Source organism: Parambassis ranga, chromosome 15 (genome assembly GCF_900634625.1).
Source record: "Parambassis ranga chromosome 15, fParRan2.1, whole genome shotgun sequence".
NCBI classification, from domain to species: Eukaryota; Metazoa; Chordata; class Actinopteri; family Ambassidae; genus Parambassis; species Parambassis ranga.
The window spans coordinates 13,151,806-13,178,752 of NC_041035.1; the positions used below are offsets into that span (position 1 = coordinate 13,151,806).

General features: G+C 41.6%; 3 protein-coding genes and 1 non-coding gene across 6 annotated transcripts; all 4 read right to left on the reverse strand.

Moving 5' to 3' along the window:
* Positions 1–2,315: 2,315 nt before the first annotated feature.
* npm3 (nucleophosmin/nucleoplasmin, 3) lies at positions 2,316–5,206 on the reverse strand. Of its 2 annotated transcripts, XR_003671864.1 has the most exons (6): positions 5,034–5,206; positions 4,800–4,888; positions 4,467–4,586; positions 4,289–4,382; positions 3,065–3,326; positions 2,316–3,015 (listed from the first exon to the last, which is right to left on the reverse strand). XR_003671864.1 is itself a non-coding variant. In XM_028424262.1 (5 exons), the coding sequence occupies exons 1-5, from the start codon at positions 5,104–5,106 to the stop codon at positions 3,217–3,219; spliced, it is 486 nt and encodes a 161-aa protein (XP_028280063.1). In that variant the 5' UTR covers positions 5,107–5,206; the 3' UTR covers positions 2,316–3,216. The 2 variants fall into 2 exon arrangements, 1 of the variants encoding a protein (XP_028280063.1); XM_028424262.1 differs by having other exon boundaries at positions 2,316–3,326.
* Positions 5,207–5,562: 356 nt separating this feature from the next.
* Positions 5,563–17,622, reverse strand: oga (O-GlcNAcase). Of its 2 annotated transcripts, XM_028422670.1 has the most exons (19): positions 17,105–17,622; positions 16,600–16,651; positions 16,409–16,506; positions 16,105–16,235; positions 15,841–16,012; positions 15,643–15,741; positions 15,268–15,552; positions 14,953–15,111; positions 14,689–14,876; positions 14,312–14,572; positions 13,985–14,188; positions 13,474–13,648; positions 12,029–12,082; positions 10,541–10,626; positions 9,381–9,485; positions 9,042–9,133; positions 8,746–8,938; positions 8,497–8,659; positions 5,563–7,979 (listed from the first exon to the last, which is right to left on the reverse strand). In XM_028422670.1, the coding sequence occupies exons 1-19, from the start codon at positions 17,268–17,270 to the stop codon at positions 7,843–7,845; spliced, it is 2,820 nt and encodes a 939-aa protein (XP_028278471.1). In that variant the 5' UTR covers positions 17,271–17,622; the 3' UTR covers positions 5,563–7,842. The 2 variants fall into 2 exon arrangements, with proteins under 2 accessions (XP_028278471.1, XP_028278472.1); XM_028422671.1 differs by lacking the exon at positions 12,029–12,082.
* Positions 17,623–18,554: 932 nt separating this feature from the next.
* Positions 18,555–26,818, reverse strand: pprc1 (PPARG related coactivator 1). The gene is made up of 14 exons (XM_028424138.1): positions 26,713–26,818; positions 25,094–25,189; positions 24,852–25,001; positions 24,584–24,658; positions 22,544–24,494; positions 22,203–22,256; positions 21,464–21,524; positions 21,169–21,236; positions 20,316–21,042; positions 20,019–20,222; positions 19,834–19,912; positions 19,628–19,749; positions 19,191–19,342; positions 18,555–19,054 (listed from the first exon to the last, which is right to left on the reverse strand). The coding sequence occupies exons 1-14, from the start codon at positions 26,791–26,793 to the stop codon at positions 18,951–18,953; spliced, it is 3,924 nt and encodes a 1,307-aa protein (XP_028279939.1). The 5' UTR covers positions 26,794–26,818; the 3' UTR covers positions 18,555–18,950.
* LOC114447846 (small nucleolar RNA SNORA50) lies at positions 19,431–19,570 on the reverse strand. The gene has a single exon (XR_003671871.1). It is a non-coding gene; the product is annotated as a small nucleolar RNA SNORA50 (small nucleolar RNA).
* Positions 26,819–26,947: the final 129 nt, after the last annotated feature.

A 26,947-nucleotide genomic window follows, 5' to 3' on the forward strand; every position in this document is an offset into this window, starting at 1 on the left:
CATCAACCATGCAGAATTCTAACCTTCATCTGATAAGGCCTTTGAAATCTGTGCCAAAACATTAATCCACAACACACACACACACACACACACATATACACACATAGTGCACAAACATCAAAGACAAAGATCCGTGGCCAGTGTTTATTGATCTTCAGGTCTATTTTTGCTTGTGGAAATCATTGTAACATAAACCAGTTCTCTGTCAAGTTTCAGCTGAATGGAAGCAGGCACCAATGTAAAAACAATGTGTGTGAAATGGGCAAAGGGAGGAAGAGGAGCGCTGAAAGTGTGCTAATGTGCTGCTGCCTATATAATCACAGCAGGCATTTCAGATCAAAATCAACAGGCATTTCAGGGTCTCTGTGGAGAACAGCTGTATCAGCTCCTGAGTAGAAACAAGTGGTGTCAGCTGTTGCCATGGTAACTTAGGGCCATACTAGAATGACATGTTCAAGTGTCAGAGGTGAAAACAAATCAGGTATCTTTACTACATTATTGCTCTTTATTATGATTTCCTTATTATGTCCATTTTCCAGCAGCGTTGTATTTTTTTTTTCACTCTAAACTGCCGAGTGGAAATGATTTTTGAATGACAGCATCACTCATGTGTAATAAAGCAGAAAAGTAAATAAAGAAATAAATGTGTGCAGGGAAAAGAGGAGGATAATGCAAAAGAAGAAAATACATAAATAAACACAATGAAACATTAAAAACATCTATATGAAAGGGCACTTAATTCTGTATGTATGAGCTCTGTATGTTGATGATCATGTCACTAAAACAGCCACAAAACATCACTTTAACTTTTATTTTATTTTAAATTAGTTTCTCCATTTACATTGTTTTAAGGGCCAGCAGCACAGGTGTATGCATCTGGCCTAGTTTCTCTTTCTGTTGTGTCAGTCACATTACTGGAGTGTCTGCACCGACTGGCTTCCTGGACTAAGTGTGTACTACATTTTGCCTGCAGTGTACCTGTTACTTAATGAGCTAATAAATTAAACGAGTGACTCAGCATCAGCCACATTTATTATGATGAGCCAAAGTTCCCGTTGTACTACCAGGTACTTTCAGGTCATAAGTGACTGATAAAAAGTGAAAATCAGTCACCCAGGTGTGTGCTTATCTTTAATAATTCCACAGATCAGCAGTAGGAACTCTCAGAACGTCCAATTTTATTACATAAATTGCAAATGTATATGCTTCCAAAAGTGCATCCAAAAAACACAAAACAAGGCTTATTTAAAACTCTGCTCTCCGGACACATGGTAACCTCTATATATGGGAAGGTGAGGGCTAGAACACGCCACACAGATGCTGAACTATAAAATGATCATAGCCAGTAAAAATGGCGTAAAGGTTCACAAAACTCCAGTCGGATGTGGTTTATGAGTCAGAAAATAAGACGCAGCAGCACCTGCTCTCAGTGAAGGTGACATTAACTAGTTGGTGGATTGTTCACACATGACCTCTCATAGATATGCTCCGATCTGTGAAAGCAGGTGAATGTGATCTCATCATGAGGCCGTTACTCATGTTGTTTTCTACTTATCACCTTCAGAGCTTGTATCAAGGGCGTCACACAGGTGGTCATTTCTCATGTTACCATGGCAGCACCAGACGTGACTGGGTTGCGGCAACCTTTTCCTGACATCTGCTGTTCAACGATGTTTCTCGTTAGCATTTGAATGTATTTTCCATCAGGAAGCTGGTCTTTACACTTCATGTTTCAGAGGATCTTCAGCTTAAAAGACGATTTCTGATTGGACTGCGGTTTATTGGAAATGGAAAATTATGATATTCAGTAATGCAGAATCTCCAGCGCCTATGGTACACAGTAAAGTGTAATGGCTTTGACAATCTGCTAAAGGTTTGACAGTTTACTGCATCTGCCATGCAGGAATCATGTTTTCATGCAGGATGTTTGTACGAGGCAGATGGCATTTAAATGTACGTGTGTGTTTCAGAGTGACACCACAGTAAGTGCTTCTGTGCATTTCTAAGCTAGGCCTACTATACTTGAGTATTTTTTCCATTTCATGAGACATTCACTTCAACTCCATCTTCAAGAGGGAAATGATTTAGCTCCATTTAATACAGCTGTAGCTAGTCATTTACCAAGAGATTACATATAAAATGCAATTAATCCCAAACCTAAAAATGAATACAATCAGTTCTAAGTGCTTGCACTTTGCCTTTGTAATAAAATGTAGGGCTTGTACTTCCAATTATTTTTACTGAATATATTGCTACTTAGCGAACTTATGAGTTCTTTTTCTAAGCTGCAAACTTGCAGTGAGGATTACTCGTGCTTTGAGGGTTCATTTTGTTTTAATGACATTCTGACTGTAGGCATGTGTTTCAGTGTGTTTAAGCTGCTGAACCTGAGTGAGCATGTAGATATGTAGCTTTTTATGTACTGGCCTTACAATGAGGGTTTTATTTACATGAATTTAAAAGAGAGAGGGAAGAAAGTATTTTTGATGCATTCGCTTTAAGTACAAATCTTCACATTTTTTTGAAAGATCTTATAGAAAACAAACAGCTTTTTTTGAACTACAAATGAGTGGACATGGAGAAACTCTTATGCACCAAGTGAATTTAAGACATTGTTCACACAGCTCCTTTCAGACATGCACTCTTTTTCACTTGCAGCATGTCTGAACTGCATGCAGTTCTGTGCAGACTTGTGGCCGACACGGACAGATTTAAACGAAGGAGAGACTGTCTGCTTGCAGGAGCAGGTTCAGAGAAAAATAGACACGGGTTGAACTGTGAAGAAATGGAGGAGGCTCAGAACAACTTTCAATTCATGCGGCCATGTACCTTGCTTCTCTTCATCCCTGCCAATACAGTATGTCAGAATATAGCTTTTTAACAGATGGATGTATGTACCCCATGTCTGAAAAAGCATCTAAATGCACCATTCAGCTGGTGCAATTAACCCGTTGTGATGGTTATCGTATCATACATTATAAAAGTGGGTAGCGTTTGTTAACAAAAACAGTTCTTCTGTGGTTAAATACACTCCTGAACTCGACACACAGCGAGAACATCAGACCCCGTCACAACGGCATGTTTAGCTGCCACCACAAGGAGCATTCATGTGGCTGTGTGGAAGAATTATTTTGTAAAAATGTGTCCAGAAAAAAAATAAAACAAAACAGAAAAAAACAACATATCAGGCGTTTCAAAAAATCATCAGCAACCTCTCTACTGCTTCTGCTTCTTCTTTGCTGGTTTAATGGCAGGAAGCTCCTCCTCTTCATCCTCATCCTCCTCCTCATCATCCTCAGACAGGTCCGAGTCCACAGCCTGCAAGGCTGACAAGGTCAGGAGATGATGTTAAAGCACAGTGCAGCACAGAATCATGGTTTCAGTCCAGACTGATTTCATACTGAAAGAAATAAACCAATGTATCACTCAGTCTACATCAGGCCATAAAGTCTTTGTTTAATTTGCCCTCTCAGCTGACCTCATGCACACACTCATTACAAGCAGTGGAAAGGGCAAGAGAAGGTGTTTAATCTAATCAAATAGCTCAAACTGTGGAAGAGATCAATGTGCATTTCACAGATGAGTTGCTTTGAAAGATGTCAAAGATGTTAGGGTTCATTTAGAAAGATGTTCTACTGCCGAAAGGTACATTAACCTTTCATCTAAGTGTCAAATCCAAAAGAGACAGTTATAAAGTATTTTAGATTATCACAGCTTGAGCCCAGCTAATTTTAATATTACACACAGGAGCGGCAGCCACCATTACTTTAAACCAAAAACTTCACACATTAGAATTGATTGTTTTGTCCATCAAATAGTAAAAATTAATAGTCCAAATAGGAATCTGGTTCAAATTAAAATTAATAAAGGAATTATAGAGAATTAGATTTAAATCAGATTAGATTTAAGGCGTTCCTGGACTCAATCAAAATTTCAGGAATTTTGTTTGTTATTAAATATGATTAAAAACAATTAAGTGATCAATAGTTTATGGTGATATCTTGTCTATAGAGCTCACCATAAATTATTGGCATATTATGTGTTTGTTTCTGTTTTACACATTGTGCGTGTATGCATATACAAAAACACTATAACATAATAATAATATGATGTTTTTAGGGGGTATATTTCACTCAGCTCATTATTGAACTGTAAATAGGAAATAACAGGAGTTACTGAACCAGTGATAATGGAGATTAAAATAGAGATTGTCTGTGTAAAGCTACATAACAGGTGTTTTTCCACTGAGGGGTTAACCCAGTGAAGAGAAAGTAAAAATGGCTGTTACCAATTAGGTGTAGCCCGCTGACAGTAACTGGTCCTGTCCCGGCCTTCAGGCGGAGGGTGACTGGAGCTTTCAGCTCAAACTCTCCCAGACTCACCTGAAGTCAAAACGGGCAGAGTAAAGAGGATTACAGGTGTACCAACCTGTCGACAGATTATTCACAGAATTACACAGTACATACCATGGGCAGACACTTGATGTGGAGGTTGGCAATGGGCACTGAGATGGTCTTTCCTTGGTGGTTCATGGCAGTTACCTCAACAACGTTACTCTCCTCCTTGGCTCCCTCTCCGAGACAGACCTGCAGGAATCAAGGTGTTAACCCACACTGTGTGACTGTGCAGTGGGCAGCATGGCTCCAGTGTGACTGTGTGGGAAAATCTGGACATAGTGACTGCCTTTGTTTATAGTAAGATATAATATTATAAGACCTAAACTCCTGCAACCTTTGCACTGAGCTGGTGGAGACTCTCACACCCCTGGTAAAGTGACGTTACGACACATCTGTACATACTGTTCTGAGTTCAAGGAAGTGTTCCAGGTCCTCCTCATCGTCTCCGTCTTGGAAAGTGTAGAAGGGTACTTTAGAGGACAGCTCGCAACCTTTGCAGAACAAAAATAAGAATTAAAACGAGACAGTTCTTTTTTTACGTGAAGGTATATTTATTTCAGTAGGCACATCAGAGAGGAAACCCACGTGTGCACCGACAGAGCAGCACTGATACAGAAACACTGTTTAAATTCTTACTGAACAAGAAGCTCTCCAGCTTGGACTGCACAGGTGGTCCGATATCCGAGGAGTCATCGTCGCGAAAAGACATTTTGTCTGAACCGTAGATTTGAGACCGCTCTCAGCACTTTAGAGCCAACTGAACACTACACGACAAAAATAACAAGCGCGTCGCAACCTACGAGCGTGGTGCCACGTCATCACTGTGCGCCCGCGCTCAAAATAAAATACAAAGACGCGGCTATTAAAAATGCATTACGACCAAATTAAAGAAATAAAACCATTAAATATACTTTTTTAATTAAAAATGTAAAAAAACCTGTAAATAATATAATAAAGTCAGAATACTAACCAGGCACATTCACTTCATTTAAATGTAAAATAATGCATGTACATGTAAGATTTTCTTGAGTCTGAGGTTTGCTAAGATCTGTGATTGTAAATTCAATTCAAGGTTTAAATTAAATTTAAACTTAATTTCTTCATACAGCTTGGGGGGAAATTCTCCTCGGCAGACAAATCAACACAAAATACTACAGTCACATAATGAGGTTTATTAGTTTTTAATTTTATGTATCTTACATACAAATTATACAACAGTAAACTGTCACTTTTAAAGCCCCAACCCCATCCCTTAACTCAAAATGTACAACGAAGCCCTTTCTCTCAGTCACAGCCCATAGTTATCAAACCTGGCTGGCAGAGGAAAAAGCTCTATTATTAACAAACACCTTCAAAATTAACCATTTAAAACAAAAACCCTGCTGCCCTTTCAGGTGACGAATAGCAGACTGGCTGGTGAGTTTCACGCCTTGCAGAAAGAGCCAGGTACGACGGCTATAGAGGACAGAGGGCTGTAACAAGACCAGCTGAGTGCTAGCAAGGAGTTATACAAAATAACACTTCTTATGATTGACAGCTTTGTACAGCCTCTAAGTACAAGTGGACTGTATTGTGCTCATAGTGGCGAGTGGCATGCTCCTCCCTCTATGTAGCATCAGATGAGGTTATTCTAATGTCCACTGCATCCACAGCAAATCCAATACACCTCATGCACATAATGAATGTACAGTTTCAGAACATCACATTGGCAGGCAGCTACTGAAGAGCAACTGATGATCCTCAAAAGAACACTCCTATATATAGTCAAAGTGCTTTTCTTTAAAAAAAAATAACTATATAAGTGTACAAAAACTAATGGGAAATGCGTCAGAATATAAAACATTCAATGGACAGACAGGAAAAGGCCTATGAACTGTGAGGGCCAGGGGGCGACGTGATTTAACCACACTGCAGTGAGCACTCAACGTGGCCCAACTGAGAATACATTCATTTGAAATAAAGCAGGAAGATGTAATCGATTATTCACCATAACAATGACTTCACTTTTACAAGTCAGGTGTTGATTTAGTGGTTATGAATTTGGCAGTTTTATAACAGTGGGAGGTTGTTTTTTTTTTTTTTTTTTTTAGAATGCCTCATTATTTTAGTCGCTCCAAAAAAAGTTTCATTTTTCTATAGCAGATCAGAATATTTTGGTCCCACTGGGTCACTGCTATTAGGAAGTGATTATTTTAGTTTTCATTCTTTCAAAGAGACACCAGTAAACAGTTTAAATAATTGGAATCAAACATGAAAAAAACCTTCAATAACATTTAGTAAATGCACAACTTTACAAAACGTATGATGTGTTATTCAGTCAGTCAGCTTAGGTTAACTGAGGGATTTCTGTGCTGAGGTTAGGAGATCTAAAACCATCACTGTGAGGCTACATCTCTGGAATACGGAGTAACGAAAAGGCCAAAGTACAAAATCTCCCGTCACTATTAAGCTGGACACAGACGATATCAGGGTCCGTAAAATAACCTAAAATCCAAAGGCAATTAACCAAAAGGCAATAGCTGAAAGGGAAATTAGCAACAAAAGACTGAACTGTAAAAAAGAAAACGCAGAAACTGAGCTGAAAAGCTGAGAACCTGTAAACTTGTGGAGGTTTTTCTATTGCTTTCCTAATGTCTACGACGCTCAACCAGAAATCCAGAGGACTTTCTTTTTGAGTTTTTAACAACTCTCATCAGATACTTTTCCATTGCTGGTCTGTGGCAAAGTTCCATTTAGGGATTCTCAAATCTACAACTGTCCACCCTCCATGGGTGTAGGCCGCATCAGTTGTGTTGGAAACATGCCACCTTTGAAAAGGCCTCTATTTCCCAGTCAATTGTGAGCTTAAATTGAAAATAACCCACGATGTGACAGCAAAAGGCAGACTTTCATATAGCACATCACATACTGTATAAAGGTGTCCCACTTATGTCAACATCTGCGTTATTTCTCTATGTCAAAGCTGGGAAAGCGGGACGATGAGGGTAGTGTGACACTACCCAAGAGATGGGCCACCCTCATTTCAAAGCTCTGCCTCCATTTCAGAAACAGAAACTTTGTGTTAGGGCATACAGGTCATATCCATGTAATGGCTACTGGATTAAATCCGAAAAAAGGGCTCGGAGTTATCACTACCTTAGCCCTGGAGGTATACAAGTAATGGGACCCTTAAAAACAAATCAATGAAAGAGTGCCACACTTCCATGTTACTGACCAGAGTGAATACAGATCACTCCTTGGGTCTTTAGTTCCAGCTGAACCATAACATTTAAGGGCAGCACAGGGAAACTATGGGTGACTGCTGTGCTTCTGTACACACAACCTTTAAAAAAAACAGGTCTCCCATGGCTCTCCCAGATGGTGATGATGTTGTATAAAAATCATCATGAAGGTTTTTTTTCTTATGAACATGTTCAAGCTCTGTTGACTTGCTCCTTCTCTGTCTTCAAAGGCTGCGACCCATAATGATGACGTCCTTTGGAAAGCCCTCCATTTTGGCCACTTCAAAGCATCCCAGCTTACTATAGAAATCCAACATTCGCTTATCAGTCTGACGAACCTTACAGAATGCACCATGGGAGCCTGAAAGTGAGAGACATACAAGAGAGAAATCAACCGACAAAGTCTTTTTACTGTGCCCCTCACAAAATTCTGTCGCAGGAAGATAAGACTGTTTGTGTTATGGCTCTGTTAATGTGTCTCTTTTCTCTTAGACTGTTCAGATGATGTAAGGCTGTTTCTGTATGTATGAAGTAGAAATTAAATGAGGCAAAAAAAAATCCCACTTCACTACGACTAGAAAGGCAACACATGGTGATCTCTAATCAAAATGAAATGAACTCATGCTTGTTGTTTTGGACTTTGGTCCTATTTTGACATAACAAGTTGATAAGTGTCCCTGTTTATTTTTGACCTTTAGAAACACAGATACATGTACTAATTTGTTATTTTACAGCTGCAGAATCAACTCCCTTAGTGGGTCATTTGTTCATTTAGACTATTTTTTTAAATAAACACACATAAAACTTGACAGCTTAATGGATACATCATGTAAGGGGATGAGACATGATCTGATAATATTAAAATAGTTGTCCCTTACCATTGGCCTTAAGGGAAGAAAGCAGACACCCCATCATGCTTTTGGCCACACTGGGGTCAGTGACTTTGGCGTCAATGTCCACCTTAATGAGAGAGGGGAAGTTGGAGAGAAAAGAATCTGGAAGACCCTCCTCCTCCTCCTCATGGAAGCTCAGCATCATCTTCTAGAGGGACAGCAGACAGAGATTATGGTGTAAATTTAACAACAGTCACAATCATACGATATACAAGGCACAGATTAGAACCATACCTCAGCCTCTGTGAGGTCCTTCTCACAGTCCGGTTTGTTGTATTTCTCTTGCATGAAGGGAATCCAACTCAACTTGCACTTCTTGATGAAGGGCTTAACATCTACAGTGCCGATGGCATAACCGCAGATCCCTTCATCATCCTCTAGCACAAACCCATAGTCTGAACTCTGTGTCAGGAGACCTCCAACTAACCTGTAGACAAACAAAGAGTGAATCATTTGGATTTGTGTAGCTGGAAAAACACACAGTCCAGGCTTCCATCAGGGCTGATTATAAATAAATCACTTTGCTTTACCTGTCTCCTATGAGGTCAGGATCATCGTCAGAGAATGGCACATCCTCCATTCCTTCGCAGAAGATTTCTTTACATATTTTATAAACTGCGGCCTGTAAAAGGAGGTAGATACAGCATTTATTCTTGTGGGCAAGTGGCCACTCCCAAAAAAGGTATTCTGGGTGTGTCATTTGGCACACACATATTTACTGATCACATCAGAGGAGCAGAGAACTGAGGAACAAAGGATTCCCTTAAACTAGGTTAGTTCTGCTGGGAATACTAGGCTCTGGCAAAAACCATGTCTGCAACCACACATTCAAAATTATTTCAATGTAACAACAAAATCCAACATCTTACCTCATCTTTAGGAAAGTATGGCCGTATGGTATAGATTTTGGAGGTTGGCATTGAAGGTGGAGGCTGGTAGAAAAGATCGTTTGCCCCATCTATTGGCAACAATCTCTGTGGGTATCAAAACAAACAGGTTCAGTTTAACTGAGAAAAGGCAGTGCGCTGAAGTGACTGCCTCACTGTGCATTCGCAAAGTTGAGCCACTATCAACCCAAAAGGAACAAAAGAAAGCAAAGTGCTTTCAAATGATAAATACTGTAAAAAACACATTAAACCTTTAAACATGTGTTCCTTTTGATCTGACAATGGACAACAAGGACAAACACCACATGTTTCTTGAAACAACACATACATATTTGCTTTGCCAATATTATAAGAATGAGGGTGGTATTTTGGTCTGACAAAGGTTTTACTGGCTGAAGGAGATGCTCCTTTCCCTTTTGTAAGGCATCGCAATATTTCGCTGCGCAGGACCCTCCTGTTGAGAAAAATAATGATGCTGGCGCAGAAAGGCAGAGAGAACTCCAGGAAAAAAACCAAACAGGCAAATTAAATGTGGGCTAATAGAGTTACTTAATAGCGTATCAGCTGTCATTGTGACTGTTGATTGGAAACACTGTTTCAGCCTTTTACAGATGTGTTTAATCTTGGAGTTTTCCCATTGCATACATGCTTGCGTTCTCGCTGGCGCTGCGATGCTTGCTTGCGCGTTGCGCTTTGCAAAGGGTTGGTAATTTGTGCGCTGTGCTTTCCTGCAAAGAAATGAGATGTCATGAAAATAAAAATCTAGCCATGCTCGCGTGCGCCGCATGCGCCAGGGAAGAGCAGCATCTCCTTGGGCAGTTGCTGAAAGAAACTATAATTAATCAATCAGTAATCAAATGTCATGCCAAACACTGGCTATAACCTCTTTTGTCAGGATGGGTTTCAGGTCACCCCTTCCCCTCAGACACACTGACAATATTTCCCAGGCATACATGGATATGAACTGCTTTGGAGAACAAGTGAAGGGGATGGAACCTGGATATTATGAAGCCTGGCCCACTTCAATCAGCTCACCTTTAACAGACCAAACCCCTTCATACCTACACACATATTACCAGTCTTCTTTGCTCACAGCACTCTTTTTTTCCATTTGATTGCTGTAAATTCAGTGCATTAGATACCTGGAACTCTCCTGCTAGACCTCCCCTAAAGGCCCAGGGCTCTTGGTCTCCTCTAAGGAATTGTGCTGAGGACTGACTACGACACCCTGTTAGGAGCAGAGCCAAGCGGACATTGTTACCACAGGATGGGGCTCTCTGACACAGATGAAGGGAGTAGGGAGATGGGAATGAAGGGGGATCAAATGTATTTGATAGCATAATCAATCATATTAATTTTGTTTTAATCATTAAAACATAAAAAGGACCTAATTTGGAATAAAATTCTACTCAGAGGAAATACTTTAAGATAAAATGGGGCTCAAGCACCTAAAGCTTATGTTTGCAAGTATGAACAATATGAATTATTTAAATATCATTATAAACTCTGCACCTTCACAAACTCTGTCAATACAATTTTAGCAATCAACTCCACATAACATGGCATGCAGGTCGTAAGCTTTTAAATCTGGGTAATGCTCGTTTCAAAGTCTGACGGACATCCTAGATATTACACTGACCATCAGAACCCAAACCTTTGCCATCTATGGACAAAAAAAGCTTTAGCTGCCGTCACCCCACCGATCTTGGCACCCTGTGTGAAGTCACATTCTCATCTTATCTGCCTTGTCACATGACGGGGGAGCATGAGTCATTAAAAACCAGGAAGACACGACAAGAGATCACTCCCTGAGTTAAAGGGCCTCTCAGCTTACTATTAAAAACCACAATCAGGACAGACTTCAGATGAGAGGTGGGAACAGAGCGTGCACGAGCAGCATACTTAAAGCATACAGGGCTATAAGGGACTGTATATAGTACTGCTAATAAAGCCTAACCCTGGTTGACGAGAAGCCCTGTCATGTGACCCGACAAATGCAGCGCGCGTGCCAGATACCTAACATTGCTTCTCATATAAACCTCACTCTGATAATTAAACAATTCATGTGATGAGCTGACACAGCATGCAGATGCACCCATGTTAGGAACAATGAACTTGGCTTCCATAATTAAACCACAAAATAGAGAAAAATAATCTCTCAGTGGATTACTTCCACGGTTCCACCTGGTTCAGACTGCAATGTCTTAACACAATCACAGCTTACACAGAAAGCATGAACACATGTTCTTTTTAATTCTGCCACTGTGTATGTGAGACCACTTATTGCACTCAAAAAAATTCCAGAGTGGGTTGAACTTAATATAGTGTGTTTAAAATTCAAAACCAAGGGTAAATTCACTACAGTAGGTGCATCAGGCTGGTCTGAGCCATTTCAATAGGCCTACTGATAGAAACAAAAACATGTTAGAGTTGCTGCCAAAGAGAGAATTTTGGAAGTTAACATTTAAAAATTCAAACCCAAATCGCTGCGCAAAATGTGACTTCATCCAAAGGGCCGCTTCCTTTCCTACACATCAGTATTTTACTTTTAGGAATTTAGTTTAAGATTTTTTTTTTTACATAAATCTTTCTAAACATTACACAAGAGACAACGCCTGCACTGTGCATACATCGGTCACTGTCGATCCAATAGCAGTAGAAACTTGTACTGTGGATTCTTCCATCTGTACACAGTGAAGGGAGAAAACAGTAGAAAATAGTTATTAGTATGTGTTCTCAGAACAATAACCAGGGAGGATGTGACTAAGTGCCAGTTGCACAGCTTCCATAAAAGGGAAAAGATGGGGACTAATGTAAGAATCTGATAATAGTAACAGCAGAAGTCACCATTTTGGAAATAAATGACACTGCAGTTACCAGAAGGACAAATATATTTATAGGGTATAAGTTTCTTGAGTGTTTAAGGCCTTTTACTGATGCATTAAGCCAGTCCTGAGGATTTTTGGCGTGGTTATGCCAGTGTGGGTATGCTGCCTGCTGTGTACTGTGGGCTAGAGACCTCAGGTTTGCCATATAGCAGGGCAGGACAGAAACCTGTGAATGAAACTGGGTTACAGGGAGTAACCTACAGACCATGCTGGTGCTTCTGACTATTTAAAAAACACTCCAAAAAAAGATGGAGATGTTATCAGAAGGCTGAATGTCACTCAAACTGCACCACATTGCACCATCTGAAAGAAAGCATGTGAGGGGACAGAAGAGAGAGAGAGAGAGGGATAGAATATGTTCGCTATAAGAAGGGGATGGCATTCTCTGTGATACAGAATGAGCAAAATTCAGGAGAATAAACCGTAGAAGTGAGGCACAAGACACATTTTCCAATCATATTTTTCTTATTTGTTTATGCACCAGAATGGCCTTCCACAGTGAGTCAGTCAACTTGCTCTCCAAGCTCGCGTGCGCGCTAGGGCATGGAGGAGGAGGGGGGAGCGGGATGGGGACTTCCCCCTGGTGCCCATCCCCACAGACGGAAATGGAAGCAAGTGTGTCCGTGTGGGAATGCAGCAGTGATGTTACTGGATACACAGCAAGCAGCAGTAACCCTGCTGGGATGTTTTCCACAGTTCAGACCAGTTCAGGCTCCATCAATATGAAATCAACTTGCTATGGAATAAACAGGGGTGTTGCCAGCAATGCAAGTGGCACTCAGTCAGATGAAAAAAAGAAGAAAACAACCAACACGTGTGAAACATGAGCAATTAAAGGAACCATGGCTACTGCAAGGTGATGCATTTCGCCTGACCTGTGCTAATCTGCTGTATATTTTGAACACTGCAAATGTTAGCTGCAGATTTTCACCCTTTAGTCATGTGTTGTTCAAGGGGCCATGCTGCTCTGATTGATTAGATTGATCACAAGTACTTGTCTTGTTCATCTAAACAACCCTGGACTACAACAGAATCCATGCAGCTAAATAATTGATTATTTAAATGTTTTTTTGATAGAATTATATTTTATATGTGTTTTAAAAATTCATATGTAAATGTGTCTCTGACAGTTAAACTATGCTACTGCTTTCTACAGATAACAGCCCTATGGTCCCCCTCATACATACCTAGCCACTGGACAAAAGACTTGACCATAGAAATGATGCTCTTGATATCCCAGATGTATGGGTAAAGGTCGTAGAGGATGGTGCGATTGGCTGTATTAGACAGCCGTGTGAACATCTGGATGACTGAGAGGCACATCTCCTCAAACTTCTCTGCCCGTGACTGCCATTCTGCAACCTGCGTGCAACACAGATAAGAGGGAAAAACAAATAATGTTGAAAAAGGACAGTAATCTATGTGTTGACAATAATGTACTTAATTACATTATTTACCGATTTCTGTCAAAATGTCATTTTATGAAAAAAGGCAGATGGGTTTACAAAAGTAAGCTGAGCTTACAACAGCAGAGCACTCTCCATTTGCTGTCATAACCACACCACCCAATGGACAGTGTCGGGAGTGCATATCCACCATTTTGTTTTTTAACACCCTGATCCAAGAGGTCAGTTAATAATGGATTACTCTTCTCAGCTAGACCTTGGTCTGTCTGTTTATTTCAACACATTAACCCACCTTTTCTGATTCCTTCCTTTTGCAGTTGACACTAACAACGCTGCTGTTGGCTCTCAGCCAGTTGAACTCCTTTAACATCTGCATGGCCTTGGGTCCATGTTCATAAGGCAGGTAGAAGAGCTCTGCCAGCAAGCTCAGATCCTCAAGTGTAATGGGCTCTGATGTGAACAGTGGCTTCTCATTGGGGCCAGGCACAAACAATTCCTAAGTACACAAATAAAATGTCAATAATGTGTCTTTACAGTGAAATTCTGTTTTGGTTTGCCTATCAATTGCAAATTCTACAGATTCTACAGAAAGAAAACAAAGTTTAAATAGTTGCAACACCTGTTTGATCTGATCATCTGTCTGCATAGGTGCGATATCACTCCCAGAGTCTTCCTGGATTGACTCTTCAGAGGACTTGGACTCTGCCAAACTCTCCTTGTCTGTATCCATAGGCCTCAGATCCTCTGCCATCTTGTCAGTTAAGATGGGACCGGCATGCTTCTCTTCAGGGTCAGCTTCTGCCTCAGGCTCAGGTTCATCCTGCTTCTCTACCACCATCTCCATAGGCTCTTCATCTGAATCTTTCTTTTCCACCTCCACCTGCACACACAGTATATGCATACTAAGACAAAACTAGCTCAAGTTTTCAGAGCAGGATACAGTAATCATCTGGACTGTGTGCTATAAATGAGCTTCCTAATAAAATGACACCTTACCTCCTCTACTTCCTCTCTTTTTGTCAAGGGGTGTGCGAGTGGATCCAGGCAGAGAGGAGGCATTGAAGGAGACATGATGGGCTGTTGGAACACAGTCGTGACTGTTGTAGAGGAGCAAAGAGAGGGAGTGGCTACAGATGAAACATCTATGGCTGTGCTTTTGGCATTGCTCTGAGGCACCTGTCGGCCTGAAAAAGAGGAGTTTCACTGCATTGTTTTTTTTCTAAGAATCTCTTAAGTTTTTAATATCGTGACTGCTCTTACGGTTATATTGATGAGGCACACCAAATTCTCCAAGCCATTCTGTGAGAGCCAGTTTTAGAGCCAGCTGTGGACTGTAGAGCATATCTGTTTCCAGTTCTTCATCACTGCCCTCATTTTCTAGCTTGATCTGGATGGACACTGTGCTGTCCTCACCGTCAGCTGGCAAGGGACAAGAAGAAAAAGCACTTTAGTGAGCCAGTTACATTATCATACATGAATACAATTATGTACACAGCACTACTAGAATTTTCCCCAGGGGGAACTAGTAAATAAATATCTTATCACACTACTACTGTACTTTTGGAACACACTTACTCATGACCACATCCTTGCGTACACCATTCATATTCGACTTGTACCAGGTGGCCAGAGTGTGGATTGCTACAAAGTTTGACTCAAACTCGCAGTTAGGATTCGTGAGGACTCCCTTCAGTCTTGGGATGAGCTCTGTGGAGCGGCCCTTGTATGGTCCCAAAAAAAGCCTTTTCTGGTCATAATCATTGGCATGAAAATTGTCCCAGATCACAGGGGCTCTTCTTAGGATTTTTGACACCTCCTCAATAGACTCCACTGTTATGTCTTTGGACACCACCTTGGGCCCTGCAGAGGAGGCAACATACCCTAATTAATACCATCTATACATTGACATGCATGATTAAGCAAAGTATAAACTGGAGAGCCAAGATTTACCTGTCCATAGGATGTCAATGCCAGGCAGCAGTTTCTCTCCTACTGTGTGGAGGTAGGGGGACTGAGAGACACTTGGGTAGCAGAACGTGCCACAGTACTCTGTATTTCAGTGCAGAAACAAAGAATAATGGTTAATTAGGCAGATAAACCAAGTGTATAAAACAAGCAAAGAAGTCAGAACCAAAAAAACGGAGGTACCTGTGGGGCAGAAAAGGAAGGTCTCAGGCTCTCCCAGGTACTGGTAGATTTCGTTGGTAATGGAAACCTGAGCGTGTGCAAATGAGCTGAACACTTCTTTGTCAGCAGGGCACATGTTGTGGTCAATATCATCAAAAAGTAAGGCAAATGACTTGCAGCCAAAGTGAGAAACCTGAAGAGAAAAGAAGGTGGTAATTACATAGTGTGACTTTTGGAGAAATAAAAGGTTTTATCACACTATTTAAAATACTATTGCACAAATACCTGATCAAGTTTCCTCTTGAGTGCAGAAACCTCTTTCTGATTTGAAAAAGTGATGTCCAATCCAGGTGAGATGGCATAGATGAACTCTATCCCATACTCCTTAGCAGCACCAATTAAAGTCATGAGTTGCTCTACAACAGAGGAAAGCAAAATCCCTCTATTAATACCTTTTTGTAATTTGATAAAAGCCCATCTGAAACATGCAGGAAGTGCTTTAAGTTGGGTTACAAGAATTATTCATTTTCCTTGCTGCAAGCCTAATGATCCCAATATCTAATTTAATTTATCTGTTTTTGATAGTCACCTGCTTCTTCCACTGAATACAGCTCTCTCCAGAACATCCTGTGTTTGTAGTCATCTTTTGGTGCATACAGGTATGTATTCAGCCCCCACTTCTGCTGCCTGTGAATTTGAAAATTACATAAAATCAGCATGACAACTTAAATCATTTAGCTATAATGACATTCACGGGAATGTTTAAATAATTCAGATTACCTTCTGAACAGCTCTTTCCTCTGTTCCATTGTCCATGGTCGACCATAAAAGCCTGCATGAGCAAACAATACATTCAGTTTCTATGATGCTGACCATCTACGTTTCCTGTGCATATTGACCTGCTTGACTGATGCAACCAAAAATTTGCCCCTAGGTGTGGGCTTGACTGGAAGTGCCAGTAGTCATTTTGCCTTTATTGGCTGCTTTCTGTGTTAATCAATTTATTATTTTATAAATGAAAATAGAGCAAGCCAAACGGCCATTTTATTTAATTTAGTGCAGGACAGTACAATGTTATGTTGTTTATTGTGACCAGAAACCAAATAACACAGAAAACTATACCGATTTGTATAATAATTTGATTATCAATATGAATTATATCTCAAAATGATATCACGTCTCTGTTAAGCAACATTGCTGCAGATTTCGACGTCCTACTTATAATGCCATCAAGTTTACAATTGGATCCAATTTCAAACAGACATAGACACATATGCAATATTACCTTCCACAACTCCACTTATGAATTTTCTATGGTCCGACGGTTCGACACCAATGCCAGAATCTTCCACCGGGCCAGGGGCCTCTACACAAGGCTCTCCGGAGACTGGGCTGGGGCTCGGCTCAACGTCCACTTGAGGAGTCTCCAGTGTCTTATCTTTCTGAACCATTGTTCACAATTTCCCTCGGCACAGTGTGACAAAATTCAAACAATTCCACCCGACACTTTAAATGCGGTTTAGCAGGCGGATTCGCCAAGTAAAACCTGAGGGAAATAAATCGCGTCACTGCGTATGCAACGATAGCTAGCTTAAGGTATTAGCGAGTCTCTAAATTTGATCGAAAATTAGCAACTGCCTTTACAAGATGCGATTAATGTCGCTATCAAGTGGTACACATCGTCGTTTGTATTGATTAATATATACGGAAAAACAACAAGTTCATTCGTTGGTGATCGCTCATGTTCGTCTCTTTATGGCAGATTTACCCTACTTTTCGTCGGTTCTTCCTGTTTACACCAAGTGCGCATGCTCACGGGACTAGCTCAAACCAGTCAAAACTAGATCTGGGTGACAAAACACCACAAAGATGCCGCTAAGACAACGAGATAGGTAACTATTCTACTCCGTAATGCTCAACAACAGCAAGTAGTAAACGCTATCCAATCAGCTGTTAATGCAGTTATTGAGTAGCAACTGCGCAGAAATTATTCATCAAACATTTAAAGTCAAACGACGATGTTTTCTTCAGCCAAACGCCTATAATGTGACATTTCACATCTAAAACGAGTCACGACTGATTAATTTGCGACTATGGAAAATAAACATTTCCTCACTGAATTCATATAGTGTCGGGGGACAACTAAAGGTTCGTACTATTCGTAAAATTATAACAGAAATTCAAATGCCGTGCTTTTTTCCGCGATGGAGTTAAATATCTCTTCAGCCATCTACAATCTTGAAATTCCAGTCCATATTAGGAATGCAGCTAAAGTCCAACACCACATTCAAACAGACGGGAGGTGCTGCTGGGCTGCAAACACCTGAGAATACACACGCTTTCTCCCAAATAATCAGGATAAAGCCCATTCCGTTCATGCATTATTCCTTAATTATGGAGAAATCATAACGTCTATTCTTATTGCAGACCAGAGAATGGTCTTACTACTTTATGTGACATGTAATTTAATGTGAAAGCATCTGGCCTAAAAACACAGCTGTGCTATTTTCTATGTAGTTAAATTGGATAGATCTGTTAATTATAAGTTTCACTTAAAAGACCCCAAAACAATAGCAACTGAACTTAACACATTTGTTCTGATGAATTATTGTGTAACTGTGACAAGACAAAACCTTTTATCCATGTAATAGAACAATAGTGAGGTAAAACAGCAAATAACTGACCAGTATATAAACTATGTGCATATCTGTACATTGACAAAAATCAAACAAGGATTTCATTCAACTTTTTTTTTATTATTATTTAGGTTTGTAGTACATTCAAATGTATTACATCCTCTCCCTTACTTAGGGAGTTCCATTCATTATTTTTATCCTTTTTTAAAATGATTTTCTCCCCATACAATTCAAATTTAATTTTACATTTAAATAAACTTTAAAAAAATTATTTAATTTCACTCATTCCATTTTTTTAAACTGTTTTACTGCTTTCATTATAAACTTCACTTCAATAGAAGGTGTTAACTTGCAGAAACAAACAAACAAAACGAAAAAAAAAAAACACAAACAAAAACTAATGCAACAACTGAAATGTAAAGCCAGTGTTGCAGATGAGGAGCCAGCTGTCGGCTCTGAGGTAAATGTCGGCTGCTTCCTGTTGTAGGCCTCCTGTTACCTCTTCAGATTCTGCTGGGCCTGCTTCAGTAAAGTGTCGAAGTCTAGTGCCTGAAACTTGCCTTTAGAAGAAGGCAATGGTTCGTACTCTTTATTTGAATCTGAAAGAAGAACAACAAAGTCATTACTACACTGCATTCAAATAATAAAAATCGTTAGACATGCATCATTTTAAAGCAAATCTAACAAATTTAACCCTACAACTTGAATGCATTAGCACCACTTGCCAATGCTTACCCAAATCACAATAGCTGGCCTTGCAGAACTGTCTCCTTCCACCAAAACAGAGGTCAAATGGCAGCTCATCAGGCTCGCGTAGTTTACTGCCATTCTCAATGGCTGTGAAAGCATCCTTGGTGTCGTAATATGTCACAAACCCATAGTTGTCCCTGTGAGGGGTAAAAAAAAAATCATCTCATCAAATCATCGTTCATTTTTTTGGTGAAGAAGAGTTTTAAGAAAGCACACATGGATCTGAGATGTAACTTGCTTTTAAAAGAGCAACCTGGGAGTGGTACCAGGAGGCCCCAGTTATGAACAAGTTTGAGTTTGCTTTAGCACTGTAGCTTGGCCTAAAAGGTCACAGATACGACCAACAAGGTTCAAAGACAGTGCAGTTTTCTCTCTTCTATAACATATCGCTAAAAAAGCTAATAAACAGTGTGTGTACTTACCCATGTTCTCTAAAGTGCAGGGTACATTCTTCAATCTTGCCAAAAAAGGAGAAGCGTTCCTTAAGTTCTTTTTGGGTCATTGTTCCTCGAATCCGACCAACGTAAACAACACGACGCTCCTCCTGAGAAACAAAATTATAACCAGATATTTACAATATTGTAACTTTGGAATTTATTTTTCCCAGAGAAAGCTCTTTTATACATACAATGGCCTTCTCTTTGCGTCTCTTTATTTCTTCCACATTAGGCTTTGGTTCATAGGCATAACTGGGCCGATATGAAGGGCTGAGGAAAGGCGAAAAAGGAAAGCTTCAGACTTTTTTCCCCAAAGGCCTTGATAAAGTATTTGTTGTAAAGCTACCAAGTTAAGCAGCATGATTTATGTATTTACCTGTACAATCTTCTGCTTCTTCTCCACTGGGCTTTTCTTTGAGGTGACTGAGACCGTGACCTGGACCGACTCCAGGAGCCAGAACGAGAGGAGGAATATGAATACCTTCTTCTCCTGGGAGGAGAGCGGGACGCAGAAGGTGAGGAGCGAGAGGAGGAACGGGAAGAGGAGCTGGAACTGCTCTCAGAATTTCGGGGTCGATACCTAGAGACCAATAACAAGCAATGCTTATGAGCAACAAGAAAAAGGCCACCTGGTAGAAATTGGTACGTTGGAAATTTAGGCAGAGGAGCTCACCTTTTCTTTGCAGGAGATCTCGACCGAGATCTAGAGGAATGGCTGTCTGACTCTGAACAGCTCGACATGGGGCTGGGAGAACGGTGGGATCTTCTTTTTCTAGACCGACCTCCAGTCCTCTCTTTGGGACTACACTTTGGGCTGGGTGTACGACTGGAGGCACGCCGACGGTATGACCTCTCCAATGGCCCTCTCCCTGGACTCCTGTCTCTGGAAGCAGATTCGGACTCCTGTCGAGCAGGAGAGGCATCCGGAGTCTCCAGAACAGAGCTTCCCTCCATCCCATTATTCGTCTCCTGCTCCAGGGGCTCCGTTGGTGGAAACACTGATGGTTTGGTTGCTACCACAGGATTTATGGTAACCTGGAGAGATGATGCTGGGGCAGCTGCGGGTCTTTCTGTAGTGGTTGGAGCGTGCTGCTTGATGGGTTTAATAGTGATAAAAGATTGCTGTTTAACATTCCAGCGGTTGCCAAGCTCTCCAGCAGAAGCGCCTTTGTTGGGAAGGCAATAGTCATGGTCCATGCATGCCAGGTCCGGGGCTACAGTAGCAGCAGAAGCAGTGGGTTTACTGCGGGACTTAAGTGAAGGCAGAGGCTGTGCTTCTATCTGAATAACCTTAGAGGGGCTTGGCTTTGAGGCCTCAGCAGTCTTGCTCTTCCCCAGCAGAGCCACAGCAGCCAGAGGCTTCCACATCTGGTGAGGAGGAGTTGCTGGAGGAGTCAGAGCTGAAGCAGAAAGACAGAATGCATATCGCAATTACACCTGATATAATAATATTTACAATTGAGATATTGCATGACTTGTTAACTAATTTTAGATGCACACCCTTACAAAGGCAAATGCTGAATTACCTGCAGTGCTTGAGAGGTCATTAGCTCTTAAACGCTCCACAACCGTTTTCTCTGGAACCAACTCAACACTGCAAAGAAAGCACAGTGGTGTATCAGTACCCAAGCTAGTCTTGTGACTGAATTCAGACCTAGGGTTTTTAGTCTGGCTAAAAGATGAGAGGTTCATCGGTAGGTCTTGGCGAAAGGTGAACATGTGTCACCTCTACACACACACAGCAAACAGCTTTCACTCTTCCAGGAACCTTTTAACTGGCTCACTCACACAGAGCAGCGTCAGTGCTGTAGGGTAACTCACCTCGAGTTTCCTACAGCTGCTGCTCTACCAGAGACCTCCGGCACACATTGCTCCTCTTTGGCTAAAGTGAGAAGGAACAGGGGAATGAGTGCATAAGCACAGGGAACAACACAAAAAACACAAGCAGCCAAGAAGAGAGGTTTTGTTTGTGTGGGCCAAAAACTGTTAAGTGTACATGCAGCAAATAATGCAGGATTACATGTGTTCAACAATACAGTCACTGACAGGAGCAATGACTCATACTGTCTAACCACTTGTTACCAGTTGGCTATTGTACATCCACCCAAACAAAGACAGCAGGGCGAGAGTTAAATGGATTTGCAGACAGGGCAGAATTCCAGCAGCTGAGCAGACAAGAGCACAAAACAGCTCCTCTGCCCCCTGCAGCATGCAGCTCTCTTAAAGCGGAATGTAATGATTACCAACATGTGAACACACTTTCCTAAAAAGGTTTAAGAAAACCATCATCTTTGTTCCACACTTTATTGATTTGTTAACTATATGATGGTCCTTGCTGGTGAAAATATCAGTTAATCTCTTTAACTTTGCAAACCCCTTGCAAAGTCTTTCTACAAACGAACTACAGTAACCAAAAATAGAACTGCAATGATGTATGTTATGTCCCACCATTACGAAACCAGAAAACCGACACTCTGACTTCATTTAGCCTGGTATGGCTACTGATTAGTACAACCAACTGATGCAGAATTTAACTATGAAAGTGCAAAAAAATGATTACCTTGGGTTTCCTCAAACTGCTCCAGTAAGCTGGTCAGATCAGCAGCTTCAATACCTAGACAAAAAAAATCATTTAAAGTTTACATGGCTTATAACCACCCAAAATAAAAAATCAACAGTTCATCAAGACAGACCAGAAACATTCGATTAAAGTGGCAAAAAGATCATTAAAAGGAAGAGTCTTAAATGGTTCAGTTTTTACTGAGACACTGCTGATTATTTTCCTGCAGCCAACAACTGAACCAGCTGAACACAGAATAGCAGCAACAGCATAAACACCAGTTGCTCATGTGGCTGAATCAATTGGTTAAATCATTTTTGATATAAAACAATGAAGCTCACCTATTTCAGTGGTAAAAGCCTCGATCAGCTCCTGTGTAGGACTCTTTGCTCTTTGGGGTTTTTCTTTAGTTTCAGGCACAACCGTTTTTGTTGTTGGACTCTGTGAGTCTGGTATGTGGGCAGTACTGGCTGTTGGTTTGGATCTGCTATCTGATGTGATGGAGCTATTTAATGAGGTAGGGGCAGTAACCTCTGGCACCTTCTGGGCAATAACAGTGGTCCTCTGGGGGATAGTAGCAGCAGCGGGTTTGACCGCATATGTAGTGGTTTTGGATGTCAGGGAAACCTGCTGAGACTTTGGCATTTCATCAAGTCCGCTCTTTTCCCTCAAAAGTGTAGGAGATGGTTTCCCATCTGCTGAAGATATAAGCTGAGTGACAGGTTTTTGAGGCACAGACTGAGCCACACTTTGCTGATGTGTGGGTGACTCATTGGCTGAATGAGGGGCGGGAACTGATGGCTTCTGGGGTAGTTTGGAAGGTTCTGGTGTTTGCTGTGGTTTCGGAGCCGAAGCAGAAACTTTACTGGATGAGGCAACCATGTAGGCTGGTGGCACCAGCAACGCCTCAGGGGTGGGTGGTGCAGCTGGTCCCCTCGGCTGCCAGGCAGGTCTCACCTCCTCTACATCCTTCTTCACTGCCTGGGGGTTATGCCGTCTGGGATCCTTAGGGCTGGGGTCAGGCAGGCAGGGAATTGGGGGCAGCTCCCGAGGAAGCTCTGGAAGGCTGGGCCACTTGGTGCTGTTGTCATCTTGTTTTTCTACAGGAGCTGGCTTTTTCTGCTGTCGAAGCCGTCTGTACTCCGCTAGACTGAGTGATTTGGGCTTTGGCTCTGGAATTGCCAGGGACACAGGATGGAGGGCCTCACCAACAGGCGGTGTCAACTCGGGACAGCTAAGAGCAGCTGCTGGGCTCTCCAAAGACTCAGGGGAAAGGGAAACTGAGGGGGTTGCTGATTTGTCTAGCTCAACAGGGGCAAGGGCCGTCTGTCTTGGCTTCTCACTGGGCTGCTGGGAGATCAGCACTGTGGGTACAGAGGTTGGCTTCTCGGGGCTAACGGATAATGGAGGTGAATCCCTTCCGGCTGACAGGGGTGTGTCAACTTGCACACTTGATTTGGGTGATAGTGTTGTAGTGGTGGCTTTTGTCTGTGTTTCAGTTTGACATATGCTTGTTTCTTTAGGTTTTACAGCAGCTGTAGCAGAAGCAGGAGGAACCTTTGGAACTCTGTGTTTCTTCTCTTCTTTGACTAACCTTTGTTCAGGCTTTTTAGGCGATTCTTGTGCCGCCTTTCTAGCACTCCTGAGAATTCTTCCTTCCACAACATCAGGTTGACTTGGTTCTTTTCCTTTCTTTTTCTTTTTTCTACGAGAGGGACTTTTCTCTTTAATCTCTTCTGTTTGTCTTTTAATCTTCTCATTTTTTACATCTGAACTTAGACCTGGTGTAGGTGGAGCTACCTTTTTCACCTGAACCTCATTAACTGTTGGATCTTCATCATCAACAACTATATGCTCTGAACTGTCAGAGGCCACATCTTCTGCTTCATCAGAAACTTTCTGCTCATTTTCTGAGGACAGCTCCTTCAGTGGTAGAGGCACTGGTAGGTTCATGTCTGGGATGGCCAGGATGGGCTCTCCATTTTCCCCCTGGTCCACAACTTCAAGTAATATACCTCCCTCAGGGAGCATCTGTTCCCCTTCCTCATTCTCCACACATATCGCCATACAGTATGGGTGCATGTGCCTGACCAAGTCCCCCAGGCTAACAGAAACACCATCTTCACCCTCCTGCTCAAAGGTGACAGGAAGTGGAAGGCTCAGACCATCCCAGTGTAGCAGGTCATTGTCAGGACCTGAATCCTGCCCCATTGGGCTTAGAGTAAGGGAGCCATCTTCCTCCTCCTCTCCATCACTCCTCTGGATAGAGTCTGTGTGTATCCTGGGGAGACTCTGAGCACAGACAAGGACATAAATATCCAGTCAAATTCTGAAAAGATCAGTACATTTGTAAACATGTTGCCTTGAGTGAGAAAAGCTACCTTTCCAGTTGATAAAGTCCTACATAGTGTGTCTTTCTCTGGAGGGGAACGGGACAGACACAGCAATCTTCTTAACTAAAACGTAAAAGATAAACAAAAGCATATCAACACTTTGTCCACTTTGACTCAAAGAGAAGGGGTATAGAAACACAGAGACTAGCAAGGCTCTGCTTTTCACTTTCTGCCCCAAACAGTAACAGCGGATGTCACGTGAGATCAGGGGTGTAAAAGACACATTGAGAATTATGTCCAACAGCTGGGCGCTCACCGGAGAGTGTTCCCTGCCCTTCTGACCTGACAGCAGGTCTGAGTCAGGAAGTGTGTCAAATGGAGACAAGTTCTCATCATCCACATTGTCAAGTATCTCTGTCAGGGCGGTTAGCAGCGTAGCTTCACTCTCCTCATCAAGTCCTTTAGTCTAAACAAACAAACATCAGGTCATATATACAAACACTGTACAATCCTTACGCATTGTAGATCTCTAAGGCAACTGTAACATAAAAGTCTTACCTCTACTGTTGGTGTATCCTCAAAGATAGAGAGGATAGAGGGGTCTAAGCAGTTTTGGAGTGCCTCTAGAGTTTCACCAGAGCTCAGTATGGCTGTCTGAAAGAGAAGAAATGGATGGGGTTTTATTTTAGGGAAAAATATCTTGAAAAAAATAAAAATCGATGAACATTCTCTTGAATGAAAAAAATCAATAATTTATTAGAAATATAAAAATAAGACAAAGTGTGACTAAGGGGGTCAACATGATTTATTATTTAGGCTGAGAATAAGTGAGGTTTCTGAAAAAGTGAGTCAGAAAAGGAAACCCCAGAGGGTGAGAGAGGGCACATGCTTTTGGTTCAGGCATGAAAATGAGCAAAACAAAATACCAGTCATTTCCTATAAATTGAATAGAAATAAGAGATTCTAAATTAAACACATTCAAACAGTTGAAGCAAGAGCATGTGAGGTATGCTCAGGTAGTGTACCACTGTCAATCATATTTTAAATCACGCAGTTACACCGAAACATGCCACTCTCTCAGTGACCCACGTGTTTCTGTCAACACACAGTGCGCAGACATGTTTGGTCCTCGCCTCATGCCGTCCAAAGGGAGACCACTTAGCCCACGTGTTGAACTACAACAAACCAGAAGAAGACCCTAATATCCCTTCCTGTCCGACATTATGAAGCTTAACACGACATCTCAATGCACTTCGTACAAACTGTTTGTAGACATAAAGAGTAGCAGCGCTCAAACTCCACTTTAGGTTCTGTAAACTTATTGTCTCTACTGCGCATGTGTGAAGGCCAACATGTGATTCACCACGACTCACCCACATGTGGACATAAACACGCATTATGAATGAAAACTTCGATATAGTATAAATGTTGAAGTGCAGGTAATCACACGTGTGAGCGTGGTCGTTCTCGGTGCAGTTACTGTAAATACAGAAACGGCTTCATCACCACTGAACGGATGACACGTTACTGCAACGTGTTGGCACAGAGCCTACAATTTACACCACGACACAATTATCACCAATACAGGTTAAAAAAATACATAAATCAGGCCTACAAAGCTACACTGTAGTACTGAATGAGCTAATTGTTAGCATGTTGCAGTGTTTTGTCGCCACCACGTGTGTATGAAGCAGTTAATGAGCAGTACACGGAGTACTTTTACACAAAAATCCACCAAGGAGCTTAAAAGCGAATTACTAAATCAAATTAGACCATTTGTGCTCATGCCAAGCCAACAGCCATTAAAAATACACAACTGTCATTTTATTTATTTGAGCGATTGCCCATATTATAAACCAGAAAGCCTGCCTCGTTCAGAGAAAGACCCACCGGCACCGAGGATGTTAGAAACACCGGCAAGACTTACTATGACGCAAATAGTTATGATTAAATAAAACCACAGAGCTCTCAAATCGTAATAACTACAAATCATTAAGTACTTAAAAACACAAGTTCCACTAGTGATTCTACGGTTGCATCCACGTGTCACTTTTCCATGCGCAGTGTGGAGCTCATGCAGGCAACATGAGCTGCCTCTTCTCCTAAAACACGAACACATGAAACTGACACAAACGAACTAACATGCTGGGAAATGAAGTGTAGAAGCTGTTCTTTACCTCGTCTAGTGTATCCATTGGGAAAAAATCTATATTGCACGCAGTTAAAGTCTCCTCGCCTGCTCCCCACCGCGCCGCCATCTTGCAAGTATACTCCCTGCCCAGACCCGTTTCGGAATGAAAAGTAATGAATCGCTCATTGGAGGAACGACCACGCCGGCACGAGACACGTGGTCCAGCATTCCCGGCAAAATGACGCAAAATGACGCTGGAGGTCAGAGGTTGAATGGTCACG

Excerpts from the sequence above, each read along its gene's own strand:
- npm3 (XM_028424262.1), bottom strand. The coding sequence starts at position 5,106 with ATGTCTTTTCGCGACGATGACTCCTCGGATATCGGACCACCTGTGCAG. Across the intron at positions 4,383-4,466 it reads ACATCAAGTGTCTGCCCATG|GTGAGTCTGGGAGAGTTTGA; the intron begins GTATGTACTGTG and ends TTTTGACTTCAG. Across the intron at positions 3,327-4,288 it reads CAGCGGGCTACACCTAATTG|CCTTGCAGGCTGTGGACTCG; the intron begins GTAACAGCCATT and ends TGACCTTGTCAG.
- oga (XM_028422670.1), bottom strand. The coding sequence starts at position 17,270 with ATGGTTCAGAAAGATAAGACACTGGAGACTCCTCAAGTGGACGTTGAG. Across the intron at positions 13,649-13,984 it reads AAAGGAAGGAATCAGAAAAG|GTTGCAGAATGGCAGTCACG; the intron begins GTGGGTTAATGT and ends TGTTGCACGCAG. Across the intron at positions 10,627-12,028 it reads TTGGATCGACAGTGACCGAT|GGTGTCGTAGTCAGTCCTCA; the intron begins GTATGCACAGTG and ends TGCTCCTAACAG.
- pprc1 (XM_028424138.1), bottom strand. The coding sequence starts at position 26,793 with ATGGCGGCGCGGTGGGGAGCAGGCGAGGAGACTTTAACTGCGTGCAAT. Across the intron at positions 20,223-20,315 it reads AGATCTCCTGCAAAGAAAAG|GTATCGACCCCGAAATTCTG; the intron begins GTGAGCTCCTCT and ends ATTGGTCTCTAG. Across the intron at positions 19,343-19,627 it reads CTGCACTTTAGAGAACATGG|GGACAACTATGGGTTTGTGA; the intron begins GTAAGTACACAC and ends TACCCCTCACAG.